The 26348-nt window shown below is 37.1% G+C and overlaps 4 protein-coding genes across 4 annotated transcripts; 2 read left to right on the top strand and 2 right to left on the bottom strand.

The window, feature by feature from the left end:
- Nucleotides 1-8004: 8004 nt before the first annotated feature.
- On the top strand, nt 8005-8499 carry LOC113291406. Its single transcript, XM_026540942.1, has one exon. It carries the CDS (start codon nt 8005-8007, stop codon nt 8497-8499), a length of 495 nt encoding a protein of 164 aa, XP_026396727.1.
- Nucleotides 8500-8611: 112 nt separating this feature from the next.
- On the bottom strand, nt 8612-9592 carry LOC113291405 (uncharacterized mitochondrial protein AtMg00810-like). The gene is made up of 3 exons (XM_026540941.1): nt 9049-9592; nt 8776-8954; nt 8612-8701 (listed from the first exon to the last, which is right to left on the bottom strand). The coding sequence occupies exons 1-3, from the start codon at nt 9590-9592 to the stop codon at nt 8612-8614; spliced, it is 813 nt and encodes a 270-aa protein (XP_026396726.1).
- A 9479-nt stretch (nt 9593-19071) lies between these two features.
- Nucleotides 19072-22239, top strand: LOC113289095. The gene is made up of 8 exons (XM_026538266.1): nt 19072-19234; nt 19332-19464; nt 20117-20220; nt 20312-20483; nt 20684-20824; nt 20919-21001; nt 21078-21185; nt 21284-22239. Exons 1-8 carry the CDS (start codon nt 19149-19151, stop codon nt 22077-22079), a joined length of 1623 nt encoding a protein of 540 aa, XP_026394051.1. The 5' UTR covers nt 19072-19148; the 3' UTR covers nt 22080-22239.
- Nucleotides 22240-22566: 327 nt separating this feature from the next.
- Nucleotides 22567-26283, bottom strand: LOC113289097 (auxin-induced protein 15A-like). Its single transcript, XM_026538269.1, has 2 exons — nt 25407-26283; nt 22567-23986 (listed from the first exon to the last, which is right to left on the bottom strand). The coding sequence occupies exon 2, from the start codon at nt 23048-23050 to the stop codon at nt 22721-22723; it is 330 nt and encodes a 109-aa protein (XP_026394054.1). The 5' UTR covers nt 23051-23986; nt 25407-26283; the 3' UTR covers nt 22567-22720.
- Between the last annotated feature and the right edge of the window lie 65 nt (nt 26284-26348).

Raw genomic sequence — 26348 nt, 5'->3', positions numbered from 1 at the left:
TAGCCAAGTTTCCACCCAATTTGGGTTAGCCTAATTTCAATTGTTCATTGTAGTGTCTTGTTTCTGTTAGTGTCTTGTTACTGTTAATGTGCAATTTTCAATTGTTCCTGTTAGTGTCTTGTTCCTGTTAGTGTCTTGTTCATGTCATTCTTAGATGTGTGAAATGTTTTAGGATAAAATTGAATCAAGGTAAGCCACATTTTACTCTCACAGTGCATATCATGTATGCTTTGTAGTTAGGATAAAACTATGTGATATTACCACAACTCATACCTTATTGACATTGTCAGATTCTTTGACTAATTGTGCTTTAGTCAGACATTTAGTGCTTAGGATTGACACATCAGTTGTGATTCAACTATCCATTGGTGAAACACCTTAGGTAAAAGGCAGACTTGAACCTTACCTTTACCTGCTGTAAGGAAGAATTGGCATGATCAGTTGAATTCATCTTCTTGTCTTCACTGATTTGTTTTGCTCTTTTTCATGTTTAGAATCATTCCATTGTTCACTGTTTTCTTTCTTTCATTTGCTATTTTCTTCACATCACTGCCCTTGGCCTTAGGCCTTGGTTCATCCTTTGTGTCATTTTGTTTTGCCTTTGTGTTCTGTTGTTGCTGTTTAGTCTTTCCAATGCTTGTACATTCTACTTGCACTCCTGCTTGCTTTTTGTTCACTGCTTAAGCAGCTGCAGCTGTTGCTGCAGCTCTGTTGTTACTGCACTGCTGCCTTTCTGCAGATGTTGCTGCCAAGTTGCAGCTGCTACTGCATTTTCTTCTACTGCAGCTGCTTCTTCTGTGCAGCTCTTCCTCTGTTGCCCTGCAGCACTGCTGCATTGCTTCCTGCCACTGTCTTTCTTGCACTGCTACTGCCACTCCTTGCCTTGTGCTGCTGTTGCAATACTGACTTCTCTTCTGTGGTTGTTGCATAGCTGCTGCTTGCTTTGCTCCAAAGCTCACTTCATTCTTGAGCCCAAGTTCAACTCAGTGAAGCCCAAAGGCCCAGATTCTTAACTGTAAGACCAAAACCAAGGTCTAGTTCACTAAGGCCCAGTTAAGGCAAAAGCCTAGTTCACTACTAAGCCCAACTTGCAAGTGAACTGTTAAGCCCAACTCCTAGTTGAACTGTTGAGCCCAAAGCTCAGACCAGTTTCTAGAACCACAGCCCATTTGCACTTTAAAGATAACTGAGCCCAAGCTCAGTTCATTTTATGTTTAACAAACCCACTAAGCCCAATCCATTCAAAGGGCATTCAAACCCAATAGTACATTAAGCCCAACACTTCCAAAGGGCTTCTAAGCCCAAAGCAAATCTAGGAACCCAATTAGCTAAAACACTTCCTAAACACACCCGATCTCTGTGGATCGACCCGTACTTGCACGAGCTACAACCGACGACCGTGCACTTGCGGTATTACTGTAGGCCCGTTTCCATTGCATCATTTTTATACACTCTTCCGGACCTGCCATGTACTCGTCACGTAGATAATTCAAAGAGCTTTCCAAACATATAAATTCTATAAAAATCCGGTGTTAATTTGAAAGATATTAAGTTTTTTAATTTTTGATCTATTTTTATAACAATGGCATCTCTGTAAATATTTAATTAGTATATGCTTTCACCCTTTGTGTTTATTAAATTTACATGATATAATAGAGATTAGTAATTAAATTGAGGACAACTTGATAATTTAGGGGATCTCCTACCAAAACGACGTATTTTTTTTATATTAGTATAAGATAAGATAAGATAATCATAACTTAAAATGTGTGTTTACTTTAAAAAAATTACCTATTGATATAAACACCTAGCACTCTCCGACTCCTCCAGCTGATCTTATAGAAGTATTATGTCATGTTAAGAGAAAAAATTGAAGTACATTAGTTAGTTTAGGATCCTAGTATTATTTAAAATAAATAATGTTTTTGAGAAGTCTTATCATTACCCGGATTCCTCCATCAACCATGGAAGTTGGAGGCGCCTTGTAAGGATGGCAATCCTGGTTAGATAATCCCAAAGGACTCCCAACTGGTGATCACATGCCTTGTGAGAACTTAGTTCTGATGCAGCTATCCTTTGTCCACAAACCTTACACTTGATAGTCTTATAAAAAAATTCTGTAATATTAAAAAAAAATTATGAGGAAGATCTGTAAAATGATTAAAAAGAAGTTATCACATGCTTTTCTTAACACTGACTTCATGTTTTAATACTCTTTGTAACGTCTGATAACTGTTGCTTTTTCTATCTTAGGATCTAGTCGAATTGTTTATAGCCGGATACAGGAAAAGAAAAAAGTCTAATCAAATCTTAATGAAAATAGTGAAGACATTATTACCCTGTAGAATGGATGAGAAAAACATACGTTCTAGAAAAGATGGATGAGAAAGAAGTGTATTTTAGGGTTCATGTTTTAATGTTCCCTGTAACGTTTGATAATTGTTGTTTGTTCTATCTTAGGGTCTAGTCAAATTGTTTGTAGTCAGGCAAAGGAAAGAAGAAAAAAAACAACAAAGTCTAATCAAATCTTAATGAAAATAGTGAAGACATTGTTACCCTATAAAATGGATGAGAAAAACACACGGTTCAGAAAAGATGGATATGAGAAGTATTCTAGACTCTAGAAAAGATGGATGAGAAAAAGACAAATCAATAGAAGCAGTAAATACCGAAGATTATGACCACGATTATACATCTCATAAAATTCTAGATCAGTTAAAAAAGTCGCTTAAAAAAATTCTAGATCAGTTAAAATACTGCTTAATAAAATAAGGGGAAAAAGTTGAAGAATAGATGAACAATGGTTAAAAGAAATAATCTTTGAAGAAAGATATGCATGATGAACCAATAGAATAAACATAAGATTAAACACACATCTTTCAAGAGAAAATCAAATATAATATATCTTCTAGAATAACCACTGAAGAATGAACAGTGTAGAACACACAATATTTCAAGAGGAAAAGTAAAAAAAATATCATATATTCCTGTTGTGTCTAACAGTATGTTGAACAACTGATATTTTTTGGAGGAGGCAAATAAGAAAGAAGATGAATCACAATACTACATCCACACTACCTCTACCACCTTGAACGTCTGTCTATATATAGTTTTCGTTCTCCTGGGTGTTGTGTTTCAAAATTAGAAGCACCAGCAATGGCCAACAGGAAGTGGGCGGCGATTGTCATGGAGAAAGAAATGACATCAGATGGTTTTGTGGTGGTGGCGGCGGTAGGTGAGTAATAATAGACTATGTTAATAATTTTGTGTCGCCACAAAATAGGTAACATTATGAATTAAAAGGCGTGGTTGATCGTCTTAATGATAAAATAAATTTGGTTTCAAGTACATCAAAGATTTAAAAATAAAAAAGAAAAAGAATGTCATGTTATATAATTACTAAAAACAAACGGCACAAGTCCAAATCAATGCACAAAATTATTTATTATCGAGATGTGTCGTTACAGTGAGGGTTGTACCCTAGCTAGGTTTACTTTTCTGCCTATTTCTTTGTATAGTCTTATATAACGAAGCTTCGCTAAGTTAGGAAAGATAAAGACTGGTCCTGATTTTTCCTCCCAATTGATAAATTCACGACTGCGGTCGATCCCATTAAAACACGCTTTAATTGAGAAAAATTCATCACATATTCTCTTCTTCCCATCTCAAAAGTCAAAATTAACAAACCTACCTTCCCATAAAATTGAATAATTTATTCTCTCGCTCAAATCCATGGGGATGAGTGCATTTGAAAACCCTAATTTCCCACTTTGGAGCAAACGAAAATCATTAATAAAATTGAGAAGGGAAGATAGATAGCAGAGAGAAAAAACTTGAATCCAAGAATATAATTACGCTCAATATTCTTCCACCAAAGCGTATATCTCTGGCCAATCAAACTACTCTGAGGTAACAATGTTTGAGAAAACCCTTTCTTTTTACATTGCTTCATGTATGAATTTTTGAGGTCTCTTTCATTTTATTGAATTTTATTTGTTGTATATTTAACTAAAGTATACATTTTCAAAGATAGCCTAGTTGATTATAATAACCTTATGGTTTAAATTTAAGGATTTCTGTACTTTTTTGTTAACGAATATTTGGCTATGGCAGGTCATTGGGGTTTCAATCCATTCAGAACTTTTTGGTCTAGAAAGGTGAGATTTTCTCAACTACCAATATTTTCTTTTTATTTGTTTAGACTTTAGCGGAAATAGATTTTGGTTTCATCAAGATAGATATACTTAGAGAGAAAGTTATGAGATTATTCATATTTCATATTATAATTTGACGATCGATTAGTATTTATAAAATGATCATATATGTATATAGAATCCCCCATTTTTCGGGATTTTGTTTCAAAGTCCATGAGGATTTGACAAGAAACTATTTTCAATAAATAATCTAGCATAAGGAATGACTAAATACAACCCATGTTTTAGTTAAATACAACCTTCTTTTAAAATTAAGATATTTGTCAACCTATTTCTATGTAGGTAAAAGAAACCCTCCTTTCGCCGTCCTTGTTATGTTCGCGGTTTTTTTCATTCTTTTCCTCCCATTACCAAATCATCATGATAATCCTTACTTATTTACTATATTCAACACTTAATGCTTTTAAAAACATTTTGTAACCCAGATCTTATCTTCCATTAAAACACCCGTTAGGAAATGTTTTAATATGTCAACTATATATTATTTAGGTTTCCATCAAGGGGAAGCACATAATTGGTTTATATAGAAGAACGGATTACAAAAAAAACTTTTGGTTTATATTTATGGATGAGACAGAAAATTTGTGTTGCCAATCATGCATTCATGATGTTGATGGTGTAGATGAAATTGGAAGAGTTAACAGTCAAGGAAAAAACAATGCGAAAGGACAGAGGACAAATATGGAAGATGAGTGGGTGTCTTTTACTCATTTGAAAATACTTAAAAAGTAATTAAATTTTTAATGAAAGGTTGCATTGAACTTTATGGGGTTGTCTTTATTCACGGCCTAGTGACTAAATACAACTCATGTTTAAGATAAATACAACCTTCTTCTAAAATTAAGATATTTGTTAACCTATTTCCATGTAGGTAGGAAAAACTCATCTTTCGCCGTCCTTATTCCGTTCGCAATTTTTCTTATTCTTTTCCTTCGGTACCAAATCACCATGATTTTAAAACATCTCGTAATACAAATCCCATCTTCCAATAAAATTAAGTGGAAATTTGACTTCTAAAAATAAAAAGGTTAATATCAGTTTTTGACATCGAAACTCCTTCTTATACCATGTGACTCACAAGGTCGAAAAAACAAGCATTATAATTCCATAATTCATAATAGGCCGTGAGTTGTAACCCCAAAGTTGTCATTATCTATACACAAAAATTCCAACAAAACAAATTATGCCCCATTTGATTTAATCTTTCTACAATATCCTTATGAGTTATATTATGCACAACTAACCTTAAAAAGAAACGTTTCATCTTTCACTCTTTCTTTTTGGTTTCACCACCACCAATCAGCAGGCCTTCTCCACCACCAGCAACAACACAACCACCAAGTAGCAGCACTACCATCCAATGCCACCACTACCAGTAGCAACAAAACCACCAACTTGCAGCACCACCAACCACCACCACCAACGAGCACCTCCAACCAGCACCACCACTAACCACCACCACTACCAACGAACTATCAACCATCAGGTCCACCACCAATACTATCGCCACCACCAGTATCCAACACCACTCACCATCACAAACCAGCACTACCACCAACTAGCAAGACCACCACCAATATCACCAACAATATTGGTTGCAACAATAAAATTTGAAAATTTGATGAAACCAAAGCCGGTTTCATCATTTTTCTGACATTTCACAAACACAAAATTTGGTTTCAATATTGTTTAGTTTTGTAAAATTTGATGAAGCCAAATTTGGTTTCATCATTTTTTGTGACATTTCACCAACACAAAACCATAGTTTTGAAGCAATGGAGACGTATCATTTTTTTATGATGATTTGCAACGATGATGATCTAGAGGTATTGGTGATGTTTGTAGAGGATAAAATGAGGAGGAGAAGGTGTTGTTAGTGGCGGATCTGGACATATAGTTATATTTGGAACCAATTATGTTGGTGGTTTACTTACTAGTTTTTTTTTTATGAAACCAAATTTGGTTTCATCATTTTTCTGTCATTTCACCCACACAACGTTGATTTCGACGATGATAATGTATTATCATTTGGTGATGATACATGCCAGAAGGAAGTGTTGGTGGTGGTTTTAGAGGATTGCAAGAGGAGCCAGAGGTTTTTTTGGTGACGGATCTGGAAGTGGTGGTGCTGGTTGTAGAGGATAGAAGAAGAAGAATATGTAGGTGTTGTTGGTTGCATATATGGAGGTATTGGTGGTGGTTATAGTGGATAGGAAGAGCAGGTATAGGTGTTTTTGATGGAGGATCCAAATATGGTAATAGGTTTGGTGGTGGTGTATGAGAAAGAAAAGAAGATGTTTGTTGGAAAAGGGGAGGTGTTGGTGGCGACATATCTGGGTATGGTAGTGGTTTTGATGGTAGCGTGGGATTAAAAGAAGCTGCTAGTGTGGTGGTGGGGGAAGAGAAAAAGAAGGATGCGATGGAAGTAGAAGAAGAAGATAAGAAAGGGTAGATATGACTTTTAAGAAATTATTAAAAATTATATTTAAACACCATAAATGAAAATGGGGTTTTCGTGCCATTTTATGTTCAAATGGTTTTTATTTATAACAAATAATATGGCTGGAGTTTTTGTACCTCAAACTTGGTGACCTTGGTGTTTTACTCCATGTTATGAATTCATAATCATCCATTTAATCTCCACGTTAATTGGTGATTGAGTATACTTTTAATCTCAACGTACTAACAGTGGGAAAAAATCAAAGGTAAAAAATACGAGACAAATACATGGCCGAAAAAAAAGTGAGAAAAAGATGGGACAAATACGAGACCGTAAAAGTGAAACAAACAATTTGGCTATGATGTCTAGGAGTGTATGGAGACTAGTAGAAAATCCAGACTCACTCCTAACAACAGTGCTAAAAGCAAAGTACTTTGAAAATGTGGATGTGGTAAATTCTAAGTGCTCTTGTACTGCTTCTTGGGTATGGAAATGCCTTCACCAAACCATGACCAAGATAAAACCTTTCATTGCTTGGGTGGTGGGTGAAGGCAACTTCATAGACCCTTGGTGCGACAATTAGATTCTTGGCAAAGGAATTGCTACTCCAAAGGCTAACATTGTGTCAGGCATGAATCTAAAAGTAAAAGACTTGATTAATCAAGAATCAAGAGCTTGGGATGAGTGTTGTATTTGATAAACAGTCAAAAATATTAATCGAACAAATCCCCCTAACTCTAGAAACTTCTAGTGATAGAAGAATCTGGACACCATCAAAAGATTGAAACTTCTCTACCAAATCTGCTTACAATGCCCTTAGTGTGAGGGGTGATAACTCTAATGCTGATCTATGGACATCAAATTGGAAACAAAACATACCTGCAAGGGTTCAGCTTTTCGTATGGAAAGATTTAAATGGTGCCTTACTAGTGAATGTAATTCTACACTCCCGCATACATTCTTCTGATTTAATTTTCCCTAAATGCAAGATGAATTTGGTTCATCTTGTGACTTGCAGGAAACTATTTTTATTTTTCTTTCCTGCACTCACTTGTGACTTGCAGGAAACTAAAAAGAATTTGGTTCATGATCAATGTCAACAAACAACAATTTCAGAATCATACCTTTCATCAATAGATCAGATATTTGCTCCAATTAAGTCCCTATAGAGACTCTTCTAGTAGATCTGAAAGCTTTCCCATGGTAGCTTGCCTTTTATGGTCCTTATGGGCTAACAGAAACGAGATAGTTCACAATAACAGCGCAGAAGAACCAATTTCCATTATGAAAAGAGCTTAATCGATGATGCTGATCCCTAATGTAGCTTCACCTTTTAATCAAATTGCAACAATGGATAAATCTAGTCAAGAGATTTCAACTTGGGTTTCTCCGCCTGATAATTGGATAAAATTTAATACAGATGGAGCTTGGAATCTGAATTCTAGTAATGGAGGAATGGGTATAATTACTAAGGATTCGAAGGAATCATTCATATATGCCGAATCAACAAACCTAATATGCTACTCAGTAGAAGAAGCAGAGGTGAAGGCGATCAGAGAAGCACTAAAGATAGCTTTGGTGAGGAAGGATAAGAAGATTATCTTGGAGAGTGATGCATCCGGAATTGTTGAACTGATTAACAAGAAGATCTTCCTTGGTGATCATCGCACCCATTCAAGCTATGAAGACATAAGAACCCTAAGTCAAAATTTTAGTTTCCTGCAATTTGTCTATGTAAACCGTGTAAGAGTTGTACTAGTATTGATTAACAAACTTAAAGTAGAAAATACAGGACTCGGTCCTTTATATAGACAGGACAATAACTCTTACATACAGAACATGTGATACATAATAAATGTACACTAAAGTATCCGTACAGTATATCCAGGTTGTCAAGTATCTGACAAAGTGAAATATCAGCCATAGGATGAGTCACGGGATGATCTAACATCCCCACTCAAACTGAAGTCCGTACATGAGGCATCAATTTGGCCTTCAAAACACTGAACTGTGACTTGGAGAGATCTTTAGTAAATATGTCAGCTATCTGATGAGAAGTATGAACATAAGATACTCTTGAAAGCCAAATCGAACAAGATCACGGATCATGTGATAATCTACCTCAATGTGTTTGGTACGAGCATGAAAGAATGGATTAGCAGTAAGACTGCCAGCACTCTGATTATCACAAAATAATTTGCAGGGCAGGGAAAGATAGACTGATAATTCTTCAAACGGATAAGAGAGCCATAAAATTTTTGCAGTGGCATTGGCATTTGCTAAACCACTATACTCATCTTCTGTGGAAGAACGTGAAATAGTCTGTTGTTTCTTGGAGTACCAAGAGACCAGATTACCACCAATAAAAATACAATATCCAGTAGTACATTTTACGAGTATCTGGGAAACCAGCCCAATCACTATCACGGTAGGCCTGTAAGTCAGAAAAATCACCAGAAGACAGTGTAAGTCCCTGACCAAGTGACCCTTTGATGTAGCGTAAAATTCTCTTAGCTAGCTGAAGATGTGTGTCAGTTGGACAGTGTAAGAACTGACTGACATAGTTAACTGCAAAACTAATGTCAGGTCTAGTGAGAGTGAGGTATTGAAGACCACCCACCAAACTTCTAAAAGAAGTGCTATCAGACAAGGCTTTTCTATCACACACTGAAGCCCTTTGACCTTGAGCAACTGGAGTTTTGCATGGCTTACATCCCAGCATATCATGTTTCTTCGGAAGATCCAAAGAATATTTTTTTTGTATTAACAATAACTTCTTAGCTGATGAATCATAGGTAGACTCAATACCTAAGAAATAATGTAATGGGCCTAGATCCTTCATAGCAAATTCAGTTTTGAGAAAAGTAATGAAGGATTGAAGAAGATCATCTGAAGAACCAACTACAATGATATCATCAACATAAACTAAGAGAATCATCCTAGCACCTCCTTTTGGATATATAAGCATGGAAGTATCACAGACAGAATTAGAGAAACCAAATTTAAGAAGATATTGACTGAACCTCTAATACCATGCTATTGGTGCTTGCTTAAGACTATAGAGACATTTCTGGAGGAAACAAACATGATTTGGATGTTGAGGATCCACAAAGCGAGGTGGTTGTCCCATATAAACAGTTTCAGAAAGATGACCATGCAAAAATGCATTACTCACATCCAATTGTATGATAAACCAATTTTAAGATAGATCAAGACTTAAAACACATCTAATATGGTGGCTTTGACTACTGGACTAAAAGTCTCTTCAAAATCAATTTCATCAACTTTATGATAGCCCTTAGCTACTAATCTAGCTTTATGTCTCTCAATAATGCTGTCTGCATTGAGCTTGGTCTTAAACATTCATTTATATCCAAGTACATTCATAGAAGGATCATAAGGAACATGAATAAATGCGTTGTTATTTTGAAGAGCTTCATATTCATTATGCATTGCTTTGATCCAAACATGTTTCTTAATAGCTTCTTTAAAAGTTTTTGGATCAGAAGAAGGTACTTCTGTACTAAGTAAAGCAAAGGGAACATGATGTTTAAGAGAAGAATTTGCTACAAAGTCCTTAGACAGAGGTTTAGGTAAATGAATACCTGATTTGGACCTTATGTGCATCCCTGAAGAAGTAGAAGTATCCTTTAGTGAAGCAGTAGGAGTAGCAATAGTAGAAGACTCTTCCGGTGAAGTATTACTAGACTCAGTTGAAGAAGTATGCATAGAAGAAGAATATTTTGAAGATGCAGAACATAACTCAGGTGAAGAAGTATGATGAACTGAAGTAACCTGTGGTGTTTCAGAACATAATTCAGGTAAGCCAGAAGTCTGTAACAAAGCATTTGATGAGGAGACTGGTGAAGGAGAGGAAATAACAGGAGCAGCAAATGGAAAATTTTTCTCATCAAATTACACATGAATAGTAACATAGACTTTCTGAGTTAGCAAATCCATACATCTGTAACCCTTATGATGTATATTGTATCCTAAGAATACACAAGCTGTGGATTTTGGGCTAAGTTTATCTTTCAAATAAGGCACTAAATTTGGATAACAAAGGCATCCATACACTCTGAGAATAGAGTAATCAGGTTTAGAATGATAAAGTGCTTCATAAGGGGATTTATAGTCCAATACCTTAGTGGGTAATCTGCTAATGAGAAATATAGCAGCTAAGAAGTAGTCAAACCAAAATTTCTTGTACAATGAGGCATTAAAAGATAAAGTATTGCCAACCTCTGTGATGTGTGTATTTTTCCTCTTTGCAGAGCCATTTTTTTGATGAAGATAAGGACAAGATATTTTCAAATCAATACCACAAGAATCAATAAATTCCCTGAATGGACCTTTGGTAAGATCAAGTGCTCCATCACATTGAAAATGTTTTATTTTGACATTAAACAAATTCTCAGCAAGAGATTTAAACACTTTGAAACATTTAGTACAATCTGATTTATTTTTCATGGAATAAATCCAGCTGAACTTAGTGCAATCATCTACAAAGAGTATATAATACTTAAAACCAAGATGAGATTGCACAGGTGCTGGTCCCTTAATATCACAATGAACCAGTACTAAAGGGGTGGTAGACACAGAACCAGTTTACTGAAAGGGAAGACATTTATTTTTACCTAACTGACAAGAACCACAAACTGAAGTAGAAGATTTACTGGATAACTGGATAGCACTAACAGCTTCTAGCTTTTGAAGTATCTTCTGAGAAGGATGACCTAATCTTGAACGCCACAAAGTTAGAGAAGCTACAACTGAAGAAAGAGCAACATGTTAAGTAGTAGAAGTCTTGATATGGTATAAGCCATCCTGCACTTTGCCTCTAGCCAGAATTGGGTTGTTCCTCAAACACTTGATTTCATAACCCCATGGATAAAAGATAAAAGCACAATGATTATCTTTGGTGAACTGAGCAACAGATAGTAAGTTGTGTTGAAGATATGGCACATATAAAACTTCCTGTAGATTAAAGTTATTACTTGTAGTGGACAAAATTGAAGAACCTGTTAAAGAGATAGGAAGAAGCATACCATATCCTACCATTACTTGTTCTTGACTAGAATGAGGATCAGTTTGAGTAAGTAATGTGGAGTCATTTGTCATATGACTAGATGCACCAGAGTCGGGTATCCACACAGGGCCAGATGTACTTTGTCCCCGGTAACCTCCAAATTCAAAATTAGAAGGAATTTGAATATTGAAGTCGAATTCATTTTGGAACCAAGGAGTAGGATCAGCACTACTGCCTGCATTGAGATCAAGACCAAGAAAGGCCTTCTGAGGAGGAGGACCACTGTTCTCGGAAGGACTATACCTAAATCTGCATCTAGGTGCAAGATGTCCATCTTTTAAACAAATCTGACAAGGTGGTTCAACATTTTGTTTTTGAGTGGGATTGAACTCAGTCTTCCTAAAACCAGTAGATGATGATGAGGCATTAAATGGAGAGGAAGAAGAATGGTTGAAGTTGGGAAAGCCAGGAGGTGCACTAGGTCTTCTAAAAGAAGAAGAATTATATGATGAATTCTGCTTTTTTGACATAAAAGACTGAATTTGTTGGATCAGAAATAAGAGAATAAAATGAATATGTATCTTGTTCCTTCAGAAATTGTTCATGACTGATCAATCTAGAGCGTAATTCAGAGAAAGGAAGAGGAGGTTCTCTATTTTGAACGCTTACCACAAAGTGAATGTACTCTCTGCCTAAGCCTTTAAGAGCATACATAACTGGATCTTCATCTGGAACAGGTTCACCAATCTCTGCAAGTGAATCGGAGATATTTTTGAGTTGATGTAAGAACTCACTGATTGTTGCCGATCCTTTCTTGATAGAATGTAATTGAGATCGTAACATAGATTTTCTGGCGAAGAATTGTTCAGTGAAGAGTTTCGCAAGATGCAACCATATTTCCCTTGCAGAAACTTTGCCAAGCAGTTCTGATGTTAAAGATTTATCAACAGAAGCATTGATACATGATCCAACAAATTTATCGAACTGCAACCACTCAAGTTTGAGGATTTGGAACTTGAGTATTATTAAGCACGATCACAGGTTGTTCAGAGGGAATTGAGCCATCAACAAATCCATAAAGATTTGTACAAATCAAAATAGAAGCTATCTGATCTTTCCACACAAGATAATTCGAACTATTTAACTTTTCAGAGACAAAATTTGCAATATTAGGAAAAGGAATGCTAAATTTACTTTGAAAGTGAAAATAATTGTAAGCTTGTTGTTGAAATTGAGGAGGAAATTATTGTTGATGTTGGTGTTGTGATTGTTGAGATGACACAAAATTAGGTATTTGTGGTTGTAAAGGTCGGTATTGTTGAGAAAAGTTGTAAAAAGCTGAAGTATAAGATGGAAATTGAATCGGAGTGTGGTGAAGTAAAGATGGAGATAGTGGAGAAACAGTCGGAGATGTAAGAGGTGGAGTAGGTAAATGAGATGAAGAAGGCGGTGGTGGTGGTGGTGGTTGAGTAGATGTAGATGTAGAAGGTTGAGAAGAATTTACAGGTTGTGATCTGTTTGGAGAAGATACAGGTGGAAACAAATCATGATTATTTACCTGTTGTTGAGATCGTAGATGTGAAACATCGGAATAAACTTGAGGAGTTTGTATAGTTCTTGTCATTGAAAAAGGAGTTGCAGGTTTAATGGTGAAGGTGCAGGATCAGAGAGAAGTCATAATTCTCTTTTGGTATCTGATACCATGTAAGAGTTGTACTAGTATTGATTAACAAACTTAAAGTAGAAAATACAGGACTCAGTCCTTTATATAGACATGACAATGACTCTAACATACAGAACATATGATACCTAATAAATGCACACTAAAATATCCGTACATTATAGCTAGGTTGTCAAGTATCTGACAAAGAGAAATATCAGCCAGAGGATGAGTCACAAGATAATCTAACAAATTGTAGGGCTAATAAGGCATCACATGAACTCGCCCAATGGGCTAAGAAAAGTGCAACTCATATGACGTGGTCTGCCCCTCCTGTAGAACTATGATTTTGGGCATACCAAAATCTTTCAAGGCATACTAAATGAAGACAAAAAAGGTTGTGAAATAGCAAAATCAAATAACCCCTTAACCCAAATTTTTTAATGGCAAATTTGCCCTTTACGTATTAGTGTTAATAATCTTGATTAGTGATTCAATATTTTGTTTAGTGATTAAAATAATTTTCAGAATTATAAGAGTTGTTTAGATGAAAAATTTGAGGAAAAAAAATCAAAGTTTTGGTTTGGTTAAGAAGGAGAGAAAGAGAAGGAGAAAGTGAGAAAATTCTAATTCTTGATTCAATGGAGGATGAGGAGGGTCATCATTCATCTAAAAAACCTAGGAAAATACATATCAACTACAACAATGATCCAGAAATGGCTGATTTCTTAGATTATGAGAATGATTTTACACCCACTCAAACTCAAGCTCAAACTCAAACACAAACTCAAGATGATGATTTTTATGAGCCAAATCCTGATGATGAAGACATTGATGAGGAACCCAATGCTTCTAATACACAGGTACACTTATATCCTATACTTAATCTCACTTCTACAGCTCTCAATTATCAAAAGTTAGGTTTTTTGAATCATGGTTCGGCGAAACAGGTTGAGGTTCGTCTCACATCTATGAGCCGAATCTACCAATTGATGAACCGTTCGGCTTACTGAATCTGTTTACTGCATGCACCGAACCTATAATTTCCAATTCCAACCCTTTTGCTAGACACTAGTTCGGCTTATATGAAAGTTTCATAGTAAGCCGAACAACATCCTGAATATCCCGGAATAGAATCATTACTAATTCGGCTTACATATCCAAAATCGTATGTGCCAAACATAATTTGTTTATTTTTGGGTTAAAATATTGTTCGTGGTTCGGCACATATTGAGGATATCGTATAAGCCGAAACCTGTAAATGTTTATAGTTCGGCACATAATGTGATTATCGAATGCGCCGAACCTTGTTATTATATTCCCTTTCTAGTGTTTAACCTTGTGATATTCTTTGTAGATCGTGCTTGGACCCATGGAAAATCAACCTGATCCAGTAGACATAATTCACGAGGATACCAAGGATCACTAAAATATGAAATTGAGGAACATCAACCTGATCGTGCTTGAGGAACACCAATACTGGATTACACCAATAATGATTTTTAAGGCTCGGCTTATAACTCAAATTATAGAAAAAGCCGAACCTGAAGGACCATTAAAAACAAAGTTCAGCACCTAAAAGAAAAGGTGTTTGAAACACCATAAAAGTGTACTTAAAACTTAAGAAAAAGTGTACCATAAAAGTGTACATAAAAGGGAATTTAACCACGACCCCTCTTCTTAGTTGCACGACCACCTCTTCTTCCACCTTGGTCTTCATCTTCCGACGCATCATTACCGGGTTGGAAGGTAGCACCACCTTGGATTGTACCTTCACCAACTTGTCGAGACCTCTTAGTGGTATGCCTTTGTTCGGGTTCCTCGGGTCCTTGTCCTTTGTTGATGATTGCATCCCACTTGTTGATGAGGTATTTTTGTTCTTCCACGGTCATTGGTGTTCTCCAACCAAGTTTGGCCTTCATTTTTTTCAACATCTCCCTACCCGCGGCAACCTATTTTTTCATTTGTCAACAACTTATAACCATGAGGTTGAAGACATTTTTACCATAACTAATATATGAAAATAGTATAAAGTGAAGTCATTCTTACCATAATCTTGAAAGCCTTGACTACATCTTCGGAAGTAGACTTGTTGGTGATCTTGATTGGCTTCGCCTTCCCCTTATCAGCTATCTTTTGCCTTTTCTTATTGATAATGAAGGGATGAGAAATTTGGTTATACCAATCCATATAGCCCGGATCCTCTTCACATGGATCATCAAGTAAAGGTGTTAACTTGGACGCATCTAATGTGTGATTGTCTAAATTATTCCAAAACTCAACGGTGGGATCAGGATCATACTTTGGTTCCCAAGATGAAGTGGTGCTTTTAGTTCCCTTACCACTCTTTGGTAACAACCTGAATTTCTCGTCAAACAAAGGAACCTTTTGGACGCATCCTAATTGACGGAGTACTCGCCTAGGATCGTATATAACATAACCACCGGGATACCACAATGGCCCATGATACATACCTACCGGCATATCCTCATCTTCAACAACTTCATCTTCTTCATCTTCCTTCTCATATGGTTGAAAAGTGACATCATCAACACCAAGACGGTCTAACGTCTCTCTCAAACTTGCCACCAACTTCTTTTTGTTCCTTTTCTTGGAGTCCTCGTACGCGTACCGTGCTGCAGTTGGCTCAGTATCAACATAATCGACATCTTTCTCAAATACTTTGGCCAAGTTCAAAATTGGGAAATGGTCATATATCCACACCTACATCCAAAGAACCACATTAAAAAATCAAAGGAATTGAATTGATAGAAACAAGTTTTACTTGGAAATCAAAGTAAGACTAAAGTTTGCAAACTCAGAGAACTGTTCGGCTTATATGGATCAAGTATTATAAGCCGAACCAAGTAAGTAAAAACTTCGGCTTAAAAGATTTTATGGTTATAAGCCGAACCATACTCTGAACTCCCAAAAGTTACCTGGAGCAAAGTGAAGTTCCCTCCGATGTTTGTACTTGTAAACCTAGACACGGTGGCAAGTTGGTCCAGCAGGTAAGCGAGCGTAGTCGTTCCCCAAGAAAACTTGTTACAAGTTTCAAGATTCTTTACCAATTGGAGATAATTAGCATTTACCTTGTTTCCGGTAGTGTCGGGAAAGATGTCTCTACCAAGAGTATAAAGCAAGTAGGCAGTTCCGGTTTGCTTCACTTTGACGGGATCCATTATCAACAAACCTTGTGTGACTCTTTCCTTTGTGTTCTCAAACTCCATTTTCAAGTTAGTCAACTTGATCTTCTTATTCTTCTTATTTCTGCCACCTGGTATGCAAACGGTATCGACATCTTTAACTGATCGACAAAACTCCAACTCAGTTTTCTGTGAACCCAAACCAAGGCATTCCAGGTACAAATTGTATAGCTCATCCCAACTCATGTCATAAAAACCAGCATCCATACTTACACCCCTTGCTTTAAGGCCTGTAATCTTACTAGCCTCATCAGGAGTGATTGCCATCTCTCCAAAAGGTAATTGAAATGTGTAAGTTTCTGGACAAAAGCGCTCGGTAAATGCATAGGTCGACACACTATCATATTCCTTATGTCCATAATTGATGATAGGACATAAAGCACTGCGTTGTACGTAAGCAATCACCTCAGGAACCTCTTCATCAAGATTCCATTCCGCTGCCCTCTGGTGTCTCAATACTCGGACTGCACGGTTGTGATCAGGAGTCTCATAAATTTTCTTCGCCCAAGAATCGGCATAACCAATCAACATATTTCCTCCATCTTCCGGAAGACCATGAGTAAAACCATCTGATCGAGGTGTAATTACGTCATCTTCATCAGGAATGTGTAAACCAGTGATCCGTCGATCATCATCGTTCTTCTCTTTCTCGGGTTCTGCCACCTTCTTACCTTTCTTGTCTTTCTTGGGTTTTCCTTGGGATTGTGTTTCTTGATGAACTTTTTGATTATCATCAACTTCTTCATCTTCATCTATTCCTTCTTCTTGTCTTTCAATTCTTACTTGTTCAGCTTCTTCTTCTAAAATTCCTCCTCTAGCTCCCGCTCCCAATTTTTTCTTACCTCCTCCTCTAGGATCGGGAGTTTTAGAAGTAGAAGGTGTTACCTCTATCTTCTTCCTCTTTGTAGCTGCATTGGTCCTGACACAAGTATGAAAGTTATAAGACTAATTCGAACAACAAAGAGATTTGGAAAGCCAAAAACTTGTAAGAAAATAAGAAGGCTCGGCTTACCCGAAATAACACATATGAGCCGAATCATGTCTTGAAATTTTTATTAGCTTACACAGAGAGTGGATCGGCTCATACCACAAAACAATTATAAGACGATCCTATATATTCGGCTCACAACCGATACCGTCAAATAAGCCGAGTCTATGGTTATGAACTCAAACATGTATTCGGCGCAACATGATATCATATAAATAAGCCGATCCTATACACTTGTAAAATTTATGAAATTTTAACAATGATATTCGGCGCAACCCTAATACTATCGAATAAGCCGAATCTAGACTTATGAATTGAAACCTTTATTCGGTGCAAAACTAATACAACCATAAAAGCCGATCCTAAGCACATGCAAAAATTTTGAAATTCAAACAACAATTATTCGGCACAAAACTAATACTACCATACAAGCCGATCCTACGCACATGCAAAATTTCTGAAATTCACAAAACATATTCGGCACAAAACTAACACCATCGAATAAGCCGATCCTAAATATAAGTCTCTGTGTCACTAAGTTCGGCTCAAAAGATTTCAGATATACGCCGAGCCGTTCATATGCACTTTCAGGGTTCAGTTTCAAGAACAGCTCGGCACACATCTAAGATTTGTTTTGCGCCGAACCGTACCCTGTAACCGCCGCAGAAACATGATTTTGACGAATTAAATCAATCAAACCAATCAAAAACATCAAATACGAGATGGGTTTGTAAAACTAACCTTCTTATTCTCATTTCTAGAGTTGGTTCTTCTTCAATCTCTTCTTTCGGTTGATTTTGTGGTTGATTTTGAGTTTCTTCTTCACTCTCTAAATCTTATTCTTCTTCAATGGGTTGTTCAATCGCTCGATTAGAACGAGATATTGGCTTACGGCGAACCATTATATAGATGAGTTTAATCGTCGACTAAATTTTCACGAATCGACGATTAAATTTCGGCGATGATACGATGAAAAAAAAGGAGAAGGTGGGTTCGGCTGTGGAGGATGAGGAGGAAGAAGAAGGGGTTGAAACTGATTTTAGGTTTATGATTATAGATTTTTGTATTAAGATTAGAGATAGATTAGTAATTTATAGGATTTAAGGGCATATAGATAACTAAACCACCCATAGGGTACCCTTTATAAGGTCACCCAAGTTAGGCCTAGTCCTTTGTATGCCTTAAAAGTTTTTGGTATTCCCGATATCATGGTTCCTCCTGTATGGCTTGTATCACAAGAATGTGTAGATATAGTGCCCATCGGAAGCACCCCTGGAAGTGCACCCTTTTATCCCACTCCCACCTCTAATCCAAGTCGGTAAATGTCATTATCCATAATAAAATACGACAAGCGTGGGGGAGAATCCAATGGTCAAAATTGACTAATGTACAACGGCTCTCTTTCCAAAGGCGTGGAAAACCAAGTCGGTGATAGGTGGGTCCAAAATCAAGAAAAAATAAATAAAAAAATTATTTTCTTTCCACATCAGGTTACCGTTAACTTCTCTTCTTTTTCCTTTTGGTTCATCTCCCACTCATTACACCTGTTCTCCCTAATCCTCTGCAGCTTCACTCCCTTCCATTCTCTCTCTATAAATCTCTCTCCCCGCCATGACAATTGATTCGGCATCACCCTGCAAGAAGATAATGAGGTTCGGAGTTTCAATTTTCGGTGGAGGCTTCAAATCTTCAAAATGGTTAGGGTCTTTTTTTTTCCATCATCTTTTTCTTTTTTGTACTTTTTTGTTTTTCAAGAACAGTAAAACCCTAATGTTTTTGGTTTATTGGGTATAGTAAAACTATGGCGAAGCTGGCTACAGCGAGGATAAAGCTTCTGAGGAACAAGAGAGAAGTAGTGGTGAAGCAAATGAGGCGTGATATTGCTTTGCTTCTTCAATCTGGTCAAGATACCACTGCTAGGATCAGGGTATATCTTCTCCCTGTCTCTGTTTCATTTTGGTTGTAGTTGGACTTTTTGATATGAAATTCAAACCATGTTCAGATGTTCAAGAAGGGTAATTTGATTTCTCTCAATCCTAAGAAGAGTATGCTTAGATCCTGTTTAGGGTTCGAGGGATGAGATTTTGCATGTTACAGGTGGTGTGCAATAATTTCTAACACCAAGAATTTTGACCTTTATGTTGAAATAGGGGGTTTTCTGATTCTGGGTTTGCCTTGGTACATGTATTGTTATGAAAGTGGAATTGTGTCAAAATGAAAGTCTCAGTTTTCTTTAACATGAAAACTGCATAATTTTTCGTGCCACATATAGAGAGTGAATTTGAGATTTTGTTGCTGTAAATTAGTAATTGATGAGAATTGGGTATCTGTGTATGCTCTACTAATGATTTCTCATCAATTCTCTTAATCCTTATTTGCTTTGCCGTCTTAGTTGTGGTTGTGTTGTTTATGCAAGTTGTGATTGTTCAATCCCTCCTAGTTAGAAATGAACGCCGTGCGGTTTAATTGGTGTACACCTATTGTCAATTTGTAATGATTCAGTGTCTTTGGAGTGAATTTTATATCTTCCAGGTCGGTCGAAGTTTAATTTAATAAATCTCGGATTTGTGATTGTGTAGGTTGAACATGTGATACGAGAACAGAATGTTATGGCGGCGACTGAGATCATTGACCTCTTCTGTGAACTTATTGTGGCGCGGCTTTCAATCATTTCGAAGCAAAAGTAACGTGCTATTTTGTTTCTCTTTGTTGTGTTATAGACTCAATAGAAGGTTTTTCTTTTAATCTGTTGACATGAGTCCTATTTCATTCAGGACATGCCCAGAAGACCTTAAAGAAGGGATCTGTAGTTTAATATTTTCAGCTCCAAGGTGCTCGGACATTCCAGAGCTAGCGCAAATTCGGGATATCTTCGAAAAGAAATACGGAAAAGAATTTGTCTCAGCGGCAACAGAGCTGCGCCCTGACTGTGGTGTGAACCGCACTGTAAGCCCCTATCGTTGAGTTATTTCTGATTACAGCAGTAGCAACAACTGAGAAGAGTTAATCTTCTTGAGTTAAGTAAAAGATGTGCAAGTGTAGAACTTTTAGCTTATGCCATGCTATACTTGAAAATCTGTTAAATCGACACATTTTCTGCTACTAAATCACCCAAGTACTAATTCAAGTTCATAATTTCATTACAGTTGATTGAGAAATTATCAGTACGAACACCTAGTGGTGAAGTAAAGTTGAAGCTCATGAAGGAAATAGCTAAGGAGTACCAGATTGAATGGGATACAACAGAGTCAGAGAAGGAGCTTCTTAAGCCATCCGAAGAGCTAATCGTATTACTCTCTCTCTCTCTCTCTCTCTCACACACACACACACACACACACACCCATACATCATGGCTGGAATTGACATCAATTCGTTTCACAGGAAGGACCAAGTAAGTTTGTCAGTGCCGCCAGCATGCCTGTGAAATCTGCATCATCTTACGGGATTAACACGTCTTTTAACAGGTACTTTACAATAACAACCCACCTAACAATCCTTTTAGTCGAGTAGAAATCTGCCTAACCACCCACCTGAATGAAGGTACTCGGCCAACGGGAGAGCACAGGAAGAACCAAGTAAATTTTCCAGTACCACCAGCATGCCTGTAAAATCTACATCATCTTATGGAGTTGACTCGTCTTCCAACAGGTACTTTTACAGCACAGGCATAGCTCCCAAACTCTAAAGTAACCCTTGCATTATCTATCCTATATTAAGACAACTCACGTTTGTGGTTCTATCCTTAGATTATGGAATGACGACGAGGAAGATTCTATGCATTTTGAAGACATGGCTTCAGCTGCTAAGGCAGCTGCAGAGTCTGCACAGCAAGCAGTTGCTGCTGCACAGGCTGCTACCTATCTGGCTAACCGAGAGAACCAAAAACTCTTGATGGAGAACCATCAGCTAACCAAAAGAATCAACAGTCTTAATGGTCCAGACAAGCAATTTTCGAGAAACAAATATTCTTACGCCAATTCACCTGGCAGTCCTGTTTTGCCAAGTGATTCACCAGTTAATATTCCCAATAGAAGGCATCACAGCAAACACTCATTCAGCGATTCCCCCAGTCTTCCTCCAGCAAGTGATTCACCAATTCATTCAAACAATGGCAGGCATCATCAATCTAAGCTCCCCGGGCGTGTATATGAGTCCCAGAATCTCGAAAGGTCTCGATATTCTAGTGATGAGGAACCCGATCACACTATGGCGGACAACAAGAGGGGGGTTCAGAGGAGGCACAGCTATAATGCTCCCAAGGCACGCTCTAATATACAGTTTGATGAGTCAGAAGAGTCAGAGTCAGATTGTGACGAAGAGATTGAAATGGATAGAACTCCTCCTGCTGGAATATCTGCACTACCACCTAGTAGGCCTGCTCCAAAACTACCTACATCTCATACTTCTGAGTTTGATGAGAGAACAGGATCAGCAGAGAACTCTGATTCATACGGTAGAAGGAACTCAGGGGTTCATCCCAAATTACCAGATTATGACATACTTGCTGCTCGTTTCGAAGCTCTCAAGACACGCAAACCATGAACAGAATTTTATAGTACCATTGTTACCTTACATGTGTATGTTGTTCTTTTATAGCATATAGAATGAATAAATGTAGTGAATATTACTATTGCTTCTTTATGAGTAATTTTTTTGTCATCTGGTTACCGATTAATCTGTTAGCATTTTGTTGGTTGACCGATTCATCTGTTAGCATTTCGTTTGTGTATTGAACGGCTAATTTGCTGTTCTCCAAAGTCATTTTATTTGCTTGTTTACTTGAATTTTGAAATTTCAAATAGTTCTGAAGTGAGGAAATGTTCACATTTTTTTTTTCTTTCTCAATCAAGATTTAGCATTTCATTGTGCTGAACAATGAGTTTCTTCTAGCTCAGTCTAGCTCAGCCAGCATACTTGATTTTATTTCATGTCTACATAAGAATTGAAAAATTGGTGCTCTCTCATAAATGAGAGTCCTCGACTGTTGCAAGGTCTGTTTCTAAATGGAGTAATCGCTAACAACAGGAAGTGCAAAATTTTGACAGTATATTCCAAGAGAAGTCATGTTACAGGCCAAGAGTGAAGAAGTGAATTTACATAGAATGGTCTTTGAAAAATTTAAAACTTCCATTGAAGAACACCTAGCTGAGGACGTGATCTTTCATGTATGCAATTAGGTATGGTCAAGTAGAAGACATCAGAGCACCTTTACAAGCAGTAGTAGAGTTGAAAGAGACGAATGCTTTCTCAACATCCAAATGCCAATTGTTCCTTAGCAAAGCGAGAATGAAGTCCATCAGCTTCTCTTCACAAGGCACTTGTAGAGGTCCATCAACTGTCGAGCCAAACTCTTCTTCGGCCATCTCTAACAAAACTTTGAATATAGGATGATTCAAATAGTATAAAGGAACCACAAACCTCTTTCCCTCCTTAGCATAAACAACAAAATAACCCTTCCTGCTTTTCCTCCATTTTTCAATAATCCCACTTAACTTACTCTTAGAACTTTTCATGATCACTTCAGTAATGTTTCTCTTGCTAAGTTTGTCTGAAAGCTTTCATGGGTTTTCTTTACAAGGGGCAGACTAGTTTCAAAAGTTAGTTTCAGCTTCATGAATGATATATTGAAGCTGAGATGGGGTTATGCATTGGTGAAAGCTTGTATAGGAAACTGAAAGAGGTTGTTATGGTAAAGATTGGTTATTTGTAGAGGAAGTGAGGAGTCTTGTGAACTTGTGAATTTGAGGGACCCTTCTCAGTTAAGGAGTTCATGAAGCAAGACAAGATGTCCAACAATTTTTCTTTAAAGATGAGAGAGTTGAAGCAGTTTACTTATTGTCTCTAGTTTATGAATATGTGGACTATAATATAGATGGGTATGAAAATGAAAGTATAAGGGCTAACATTCTCATTGCTCGTATCTCTATTCACATCGACATCTTTTTTTGGCTTTACTAGCCACAAAAATCTCTTACGTATTGATATTTCTTTCTTAGAAACCAAACATGTAGCTCTAGTAAGATGTTGGTTACTCTGGAGTCGTGAGTTTACTGTAATGTCCTCCTTTTTGGAGAGGGTAAAATAGATAACTGCTGGGAGTAACTGCTAAATAGGACCAAAGGTTTATGACTGCTGTAAATACTGACAGCAACATGAATGAGACGTGGTATATGCACTTAGAGTTGGATTGCACACATTACTGCAGTTTTAAAGTCCAAGGGGGATTGAAAAGGTGTGTTTGTTGTCGGGCATCTTCATGCTCTCCTCTTAGGGCTGTAAGTTTGAATGAAGTGTGTAGCACATTCCTTTTGGTGACGCTGCCTTGGGTTTTCTATGGGTTTCAGTGATTTCAATGAGGACATGGCATGCAATTCTCCATCTAGTGCAGCAAATCCCAAAGATTAGTCAATTCGGGATTTCCTTGGTATGCTCAACAATAAATACCATATCTGCAAGAAAATAATTCCCAAAATTATGATTTTGCTATAGAATTCGGTAGCATGAAAACTTGAAATTGCAACAATAAACACTATTTTGTCAGATAGCTAAGGTCCTTATGAACATGCCGATTATTCATATACCAAATGAAATCGCTTCGTGTTAAGTAGGGTTTCATACAGGTTACGGAAAATGCGAAACTGAAACTTGAATACAAAAAGGAGTGAAAAACTGTGATAGAGATGGGAATCATGTGATTATATTGTAAAAGCACTCAGCAGAACTGGATGATGGCATGATGCTGGTGTCAAGGGACAAAAACGATGAAAATAATTGACCTTCTTGCTTATTATGAGAAAGAAGAGTACGAATGAATGTAATAAAAGTAATGCATGATACAGGAAAAACTACAAAGGGTACATTTCTTCTCCACCCCTTAGGGTGCACAACATCAGCGGCATCACATGCAAATTACAAAGACAAACAAAATCCTGGTATTTGAGTCACTTAGATACATGTAACAATTTCAGAGGGGACACTAGAAGTCTAGAACAGAGAAGACAAACAATATAAAAAACTGGAAATGGATAAGAACACAACATAAACAGAAAGAAACAGAGACAAACTAATTTTCCGAAACAAATAACTGTTATGCTTGTTGGTTCTCATGACATGAAGAAACTAAGGTTAGAGTTCGAAACAGCGTAATCCAGAATGGAATTACTTAACAAGTAGCTGGCACCAAACCAATGTTCGCCTAAACAACCCGAGGTATCGGGTATTTTAGAGCCTCTCACTAGTCCTAACGATCCGGGCATGGACCAAAACCCACACGCCTTTGTTAAGATTATTGTTGTGATTGGCTGCAAGGAGACTCGAACCTCAACACAGTATTAAAATGGCATCAGATCTTTAGGCAGTAGCAAACCAGAAAATTCTAGTTTTTATTCAACTTTTTTCAGTTCCATAAACTCAAATGCAGAGATAAATTAAAAAACAAGGAGAGATCAACTTGTCCTTACACCAATCATGGTCAAAGATACAAGAAAATATATAGTATAAAGCAACACAATAATATCAGAACATTAGTCAATATCACACGGTCCACAACCTACCTTAACAGGAAAGAGGAAACACATTTATCCCGAAAGCATACAATAACAAGAATTCTAGACAGCAAACATTCTACAAGAACTAAACTAAGGCAATATTTCAAACCGTTCAAGATGCATAATCCAAATGTAGTTTACCAAAAATTCAAAATCCTACGACCTGATAGGTACACTGATGCTTTATTTTGTGGCTGTCCGCATTACCTAGTCACACGAGCCTAGTCTAGTTCATAGCCTTAAATTCAAAAGTAATCACCAACTGGCAACTAGAGAACAACAATGAATGGTTCTCATACCTCTAACAATACCTAGATATTACCTCTTGGAACTCAATTTTGCTGCATCTGATACTTATATTTCTCAGGCCTCGCCCGCCACTAACTAATGCAGCAATGCTACATTTTTCCGATTAATAGACAATTGGAAACTGAACAAAACATCAATCATGGCAACAAAGTAAGCTGTAAGCTAAACACATTTTTATCAGGAAAATAGAAGCCATGACAGTAATAGCAACAGAATAATTCAAATGAAGTTCAAATTCAACAAGAGTGTTAATCAAAACTGTCTACACATGGTTATTTGTTTATGAGGATTACCTGAAAATGACGTCCTACCCATCAAGCATCAAAACCATTGGCATATCCCTATTTTCACCACCATCCACAACAACAACATTTCCAAGTTTCCTCCTCTCCCATTCTCCCCACATATCCCCAATCTCCCTCCATTTCCACCATTTTTCAATTCTAGGATTACTCCATCTCTATAATATGCATCCACAGGAAAAATTCCAGAAACAGTTCTGGATTCACCATACCAAAACTCGATTTCTATAATATCCCCAATCTCCCTCCATTTCCACCATTTTTCAATTCTAGGATTACTCCATCTCTATAATATGCATCCACAGGAAAAATTCCAGAAACAGTTCTGGATTCACCATACCAAAACTCGATTTCTTCTCCCTTCCTGCCAAAAAACCAACACATCCAGCACGACATCTAGGTAGCCCATCCAAAGCAATCCACTCATCTTTCTCAACATTATAGCACTCCACTGAATTCATCCTACTCCCAGCAGCACTAAACATAACATTGTCTTGACCCACCACCGGCAACCAGAATTTCACCACATTTAGGATTCCCAATACAAGCAACACTACCTCGAGGAGAAATCATAGGTACTAACCTCTCCCATGTATTAAAATCGTTACAAACATATAAACGAAACACAGAAGAAGATGGTGTTGGTCTATCCA

Source organism: Papaver somniferum, chromosome 6 (assembly GCF_003573695.1).
Source record: "Papaver somniferum cultivar HN1 chromosome 6, ASM357369v1, whole genome shotgun sequence".
NCBI classification, from domain to species: Eukaryota; Viridiplantae; Streptophyta; class Magnoliopsida; order Ranunculales; family Papaveraceae; genus Papaver; species Papaver somniferum.
The sequence above is the reverse complement of the archived record's forward strand: the minus strand, read 5'-3'. Positions and strand labels throughout refer to the sequence as shown.

Bases quoted from the DNA above. Each gene is read 5' to 3' on its own strand.
- LOC113291406 (XM_026540942.1), top strand. From the start codon at position 8,005: ATGGATAAATCTAGTCAAGAGATTTCAACTTGGGTTTCTCCGCCTGAT.
- LOC113291405 (XM_026540941.1), bottom strand. From the start codon at position 9,592: ATGATTCTCTTAGTTTATGTTGATGATATCATTGTAGTTGGTTCTTCA. The intron at 8,955-9,048 runs GTAAAATGTACT...GTTCTTCCACAG, and splicing joins GGCTGGTTTCCCAGATACTC to AAGATGAGTATAGTGGTTTA. The intron at 8,702-8,775 runs GTAGATTATCAC...ACTTCTCATCAG, and splicing joins CTCGTACCAAACACATTGAG to ATAGCTGACATATTTACTAA.
- LOC113289095 (XM_026538266.1), top strand. From the start codon at position 19,149: ATGACAATTGATTCGGCATCACCCTGCAAGAAGATAATGAGGTTCGGA. The intron at 19,465-20,116 runs GTATATCTTCTC...GTGATTGTGTAG, and splicing joins ATACCACTGCTAGGATCAGG to GTTGAACATGTGATACGAGA. The intron at 21,002-21,077 runs GTACTTTACAAT...ACCTGAATGAAG, and splicing joins ATTAACACGTCTTTTAACAG to GTACTCGGCCAACGGGAGAG.
- LOC113289097 (XM_026538269.1), bottom strand. From the start codon at position 23,050: ATGAAAAGTTCTAAGAGTAAGTTAAGTGGGATTATTGAAAAATGGAGG.